Source organism: Neovison vison, chromosome 4, assembly GCF_020171115.1.
Source record: "Neovison vison isolate M4711 chromosome 4, ASM_NN_V1, whole genome shotgun sequence".
Classification (NCBI taxonomy): Eukaryota; Metazoa; Chordata; class Mammalia; order Carnivora; family Mustelidae; genus Neogale; species Neogale vison.
Genome location: NC_058094.1, coordinates 142,671,190 through 142,677,189, shown reverse-complemented (window position 1 = coordinate 142,677,189; position 6,000 = coordinate 142,671,190). Strand labels below are relative to the sequence as shown.

Genomic DNA, 6,000 nt, shown 5'->3' with positions numbered 1-6,000 from the left:
ATTTCAGTAAGGAAAAGGCTGTATCTATAATGTTTGATTTCCTTAAAAAGTCAAAACCAAATCTGACACAAATAAAACAAAATGTTGTAATTTGTTCGATCTAGTGGTAGGGGGACTTGGTCATACTTATCTATCTGAAATATTATATAATTAAAAAAATTTAAATTAAGTGTGAAACATAAAGGACATAACAAGCACCACTGCCCTTAACATTTATAGCAGGTTAAAAATTACTCTAAGTATCCTTATCCAAATGACCTGAATTCACAAAAACATTAGTAATGATGTTTATAAATAATTCTCTGCAACCTATCACCTAGTAAGTCAAAGCTTTTACTTTAAAGAAAAAAAAAAGATTTATTTTAAGTACTTTCTATACACAACGTGGGGCTCCAACTCACAACCCTGAGATTAAGAGTCAGCCAGGCATCCCAAAGCATTTTATTCTTCTGTTCTGGAAATTATCCTATAAACTGCTTAACCCTGTGATGTTGATGCAAAATCACAATCAAAATTGGAAAGTGAAAAAGCAACGGAATGGACTCCTTCCCGAATTTGCTGTAATCTCAATAGCTATTAAGTTTCAATATCATTAACTTTATGTACAACTACCACCAACAGAAAAATAAATGCTAAAAACATCCAGGACTCTGAGGAACAGAAAGGGAGATCTATAAAATCCTGAAGCTTACCTTGCCTTTCTGCCCAAGACCACCACATTCCCTTCTCCAGCTCTAGAGACTCCAGGTTAAGAATCTCTGTATCAGAATCTATCAAACATTAGTAATCATAGCCAACATTTATAAAGGACCTACTGCTGAATACTGTTCTAAGGACTTAATACTTACTAACTCAATTCATTCTCAAGAACAGTCTTTGAGGTCAATACTTAATCCTATTTTTCAGATAAGCAAATTGAGGCACATGAAAGGTAAGTAATTTGCCTAAAGTTAACAGCTAGTACATGGGGAAGCCAAGATTCAAATTCAGGCAGTTTGGTTCCAGAGAATACACTCTTAATCCAGAACCTTTGTGGACAATCAATGAGAAAGTTCATCAGAAAAACTTAACCTGAAATTTACACATAAGCATTTTTAAAACAAGACTGAAAGAAAAAAGGATAGAACCAGGGTCTCCAAAGCATTTTTTTGTCTCTTTTATTTCCTGCCGAACATTTAAAAGAATTATTTCTACTTTGGAAATGAGTTCCATTTTGCATTGTTCCTGCCTTTAAGATGAAAGCTTCTTTGTAATATAACAATCAGTGCACTCTTTCTTTTAACTTCTTTATTAAGTTTGTTGCATCAAAGATATACATTCTCATATTGACAATTCTTGTCATGAACAAACGCAACAACAAAAAAAAGGCAACAGCAAGGTGTGCTTCACATATAAACAATCATGTGGTAAGAACAAGAAATCCCTCCCTGTACAACAAAAAGATTAGGAAGCAAAATGTGAATAATCCCTGTATTCAGAATATACCCAAATGTGTGTACAAAGACAGTGCACCCATAATACAGCTCACTTAAATTTCTCTTTATGATGCATAATTCCTTAATGATCTATTTATGAAATAAGAACGAACATTAAGAAACATGAACTCCAAATTGCATTTATTTTCACAAATATCAATGCTACACTCAAAATAGCAACTTCATTGAATCTAAATGTTAAATGTTTCCAAAGTAAAAGGCAAATCTTAATTTTTTTTTAACCCTGTGAAAGGGTCTGCAAAAACAGGTGGCTTATCTTACTCCACCTGCAAGGAGACCATGTCTCAGCCTGCACTTAAGTAGGATGAGCAACGAAGGACAGCAAACAAATACCACTGAGAGTAATGCCCGTACGTATGAAAATATCTAGCTGAACTGTGTTCTTTCTACTTATACAGCAAGTCTATTAAACAACCAGCATAATGGAAGCTTATGCCTCACGCGACAGAATCACTAAATTAACTATACATCTGTTAGAAATTTCCAAACCCCGTTCCCCAAAACAGTTTTAGTACACCTATTAAGTACTGTAGGTCGCTTAGGAAAACAGAAATAAAACATACAACCAGTCTTTGCAATTAAAAATTTTTCATACCATATAAACAATGTTCAGATACAAATTCTGAACTAAATGTTTTTCTAAATATGATTTACGTAATCAAGGCTTTCTTAAACAAAGACAGGTTTTAGGTATATGATCTGTACAAACTTGCAGTAGTGTCTATTCCAAATAGAGATTTTCTTCCTATTATGATATGAAAATGTAACTCTTTTCTGAGTGAAGATATATGTTAAGGCTTAAGGTGTAAACACTTTGGAAGGCAAACAACTTAGTAAAGAAATAAACCAGTCATTTAAAAATGTGTATCATCTCATAATAGGCCCCTGAATTTTCAAATTTACATGTGAGAATACATTTACATCTTAAATCTCTAGGAAAGGCATAGGCTTTATATAAAAAAGCAGCAAAATTTTAAACCCACCAATTTATTGAAAAAGCCATTACTTTTATTAGAAACAAATAATGCTTCTCAAGATGTTGGCAACAGGTCATAATATAGACGTATATTTCACACAGTGTACTTCTCCTTTTAATTACATTCCAGAAGGAGGTGGAATACCTCCTTGGCTGTGGGAAGCCGAAGTGCTTGATGGACTGTGTAAACTGGTCTCTTTGTACACAAACCACGCATTTCCTCCCCAAAGTATCAGATTCAGAAAGCCGAAGATCTAAGGAAGAGAAAAGTAAACATGAAAATCTATTATCTACTTAAAAATTTATACCCATCTTAGTTTTCCTTTGAATATTTAACATTTCCAGGCAGTATAGCATTATTTCAATTAAAATGTAAACTACATGTAAAGTAGAATAAAAAAAGAAGACTTTCCATTTCAATGCTGAGTTTGTATAGATAATGACTACTCCCAATGAAATAAAGCTAACATCTCTAAATCTGTAACATATAAAATTACGACTAAAAGAAAGCTTATCTTTGCATGCTCAACATTACCAAGAAAATGGGATTAAATCTGAGAAAAATAAGCAAAACCCTATTATTACTTTGCAATTAGACTTTAGTGCTTTCAGGTGAAGAGGAACAGGAATCCATGCTGCCTTCTTTGGGGGCTTTCACTTTTCTCCATCTGAATGGTTATAACCTGCCACTGGGTATCTTTTCCTATATCCTTTCTTTTTTCCCTACCGCTTACTATCTCTCCTACCCCAACAGCTGCAGCCAGAAGAGAAAAGGAGTCACACAAGATCTTTACATCACATCCTGCATTAATCAACGTAAAAGGAATTATTTTTCCCAGTTACAAAGCTGACATTTCTGAAACTGTCGATCTCAGATCACGGTCAATATAAATGCAAAAAAAAGACACTTAAATCACAAAGTGGTAACACAAAAATCTGACCAAATTGCATTACAAGGTATGCTGGCTTTATCCATGGAAAAACATTTTCTTGAAAAGATAGAGGACTTCCTTAAACATAAAATATGCTGTATTATTAAGAACATATTTAGCAATACATTTATCTGTATTTTGGCAAAACAGATTAAATATTATTTAAATTTATATATACCGATTTTTTTTTAGATCACTTAAGAAACCATAAAAGTACTACTTTCATAGACCTAGAGCAGGTCAGACCAGAGAACCAGCACTAAGTTGGATCTGGTCCCCACCCTACTTGCCAACTTACCAGCTGTGTTACCTTCAGCAAATTAATACATGACCTACATTTTTTTCCCAATTGGAAAATGAAGATAATAATCCTATCTCCCACATTTCTCTTTGGGTTACTGGATAAGTTAAACAAGATGAGTGTAATGTAATGCCCTTAGCACAATGCCTGACACGTAGTCTTTATAAATGTTAGTGATGACTATTAGTGCCTTTCAGGCTTGCCTAGTCAATTTTAATGAAAAGAAAGACTCAATCACGATCTTGTTCAAACCTGTTAACAAGTAATAATTTTCCTGAAAAACTTTTCTCCATTGTTATAAAGGTAACAACTATCTGGTAGCTAGGGTTCTGATATCTTAGCAAACATGCAAACAATACATTCATCGAGAGACAGATTAAAATCTATTGCTTTCCTTTACCACTAGTAAGGTTTTTGGTTTTTCTAAGTGAAATAAAGTATCTTATAAAAACCACATACATACCACAGATACATTTAAGGATCCCATACTAGTCACAGAGCCAAAATAACACATCACTTCTCCAACGCAAGGCTTAAGTTCCTTTACAATGCCATGACCAGTAGCTATTTTAATATCTGTAAGAGCTTTAGCCCAGGCTGAAGTGCTCACCAACCACAGAAAAGTGGCAACAAGAGTAACAACAAAGTCCTAAAGTAAAAAAAAAAGTATGAGTTAATGATGAAGAGTTAATTTAAAAATACTATACTTCAAATTCATGATGGAACTGAGATCACAGTGAACTCTATGGTACTGAGAAATGGTCTACATGACATACTTTATAAAAAAAGGTCATAGTCAGCATTGGACACATCGCTGTTTAGCATGACTAGCATACTGCCTGAGCAGTGAACAAAACTCAGTCATCTACTCAGCAGTCTCAGATTTTGACACTAGAACTTAGTTTCACGTAGCCGTTACCACAGCCTTGACTAAGCCACTCACTGCCAGGATCACACCGCACACCCTGTTATCACCAAGAACTCTCTCCCCTCATAATCCCAGTTTCACCTCACCCACTTCCTAGTCTCATCTCTCTTTCCAGCGCATGCTCCTTTAGGCACCCCAACTTCAAAAATCCTTGGACTCCGCTGGGACTACAATCTTATTTTACCACTTTACTGTCTCTCAACCTCACTCAGGCTCTCATTTCCCGTTTAATTTCTATTCTAAGGTCCATCTTACAACCCCCTGCACACACTCAACTCCCTCAACTTCTCCTGCTTTCTCGTACTTTTCTGGCAAAACTCTAACTTCAGTTAAATCCAATTCCCCATGACTGGAAGGAATTCAAATAAAAAAATTAAAAAAAAAAACCCAACTGTCTATGAGCTGGATAATGAAATGGTGAAAAGCACGAATCTAGGATGACTTATTTCTTTTGAAATTCATGACCCTAAAATTTTAAGAATACTCATTATATTAAGGACACAAAAAATAATCTCTCAAGGCATCTTCTCACTAGTAATTTCCTTCTAAAGTCTTTGCTATTTATTACATTTTCAAGAACAGGACTAAAGTTCTAAATATTCTGGACAATTTCTTATTGAATAAGATGAAGAAAGAAAAAAATGTTTTCTCTTTACTCAATCTATTTTGCTGGGGAACTAAAATTTTGTTGACCAGCATTGGTTACAAAAATCTAAAGACTTTTTAAATAATGCATTTGTATAATATAATACTTCCTTTAAATGAACCACCAAAGTGGGAATAATGTAAAATTGCTATCTTTTAATGTTACATATTCTTAGCATTCAGGTACACCCAGAGCTACAAGTTCTTATACATCTGCAGCAAAAATCTCAGAAATGGGTTTTGGAGCTTATCAGAAAAGTGGTTCCCTACCCCCATCCCAAATAAATCTGATTGGTTTTTAATTACTTTTTCCAACCAGCTTTTAGTCATTTATTGAGACTAAACACGAGTAACCACTTATGACATACAGAAACTCTACTATATATAGCTTGTCCACCAGGTCAAGATGGCAATGAATAAATGGCTTGTGATCAGAAAACCAAAACAATGACTAATTTTACAAGGAGGTATTTGCGTTTTGCATTTGAGCTTTCCACTGCTCCCGATACTCTTTTAAAAAAAATGTAGATCAGGGGCGCCTGGGTGGCTCAGTGGGTTAAGCCTCTGCCTTCGGCTCAGGTCATGATCTCAGGGTTCTGGGATGGAGCCCTGCATCGGGCTCTCTGCTCAGCGGGGAGCCTGTTTCCCTTCCTCTCTCTCTCTGCCTGCCTCTCTGCCTACTTGTGATCTCTCTCTCTCTGTCAAATAAATAAATAAAATCT

At 34.9% G+C, this 6,000-nt stretch overlaps 1 protein-coding gene across 1 annotated transcript in view; it reads right to left on the bottom strand.

Moving 5' to 3' along the window:
• Positions 1-1,272: 1,272 nt before the first annotated feature.
• SYPL1 (synaptophysin like 1) overlaps positions 1,273-6,000 on the bottom strand; it is a 25,929-nt gene continuing 21,201 nt past the window's right edge. The window contains exons 4-5 of the mRNA XM_044245823.1: positions 4,169-4,354; positions 1,273-2,726 (exon numbers count right to left, since the gene is read on the bottom strand). Of these exons, the coding sequence (XP_044101758.1) occupies positions 2,592-2,726; positions 4,169-4,354 (321 nt within the window). The 3' untranslated portion in view covers positions 1,273-2,591. The remainder of the gene's footprint in view (positions 2,727-4,168; positions 4,355-6,000) is intronic.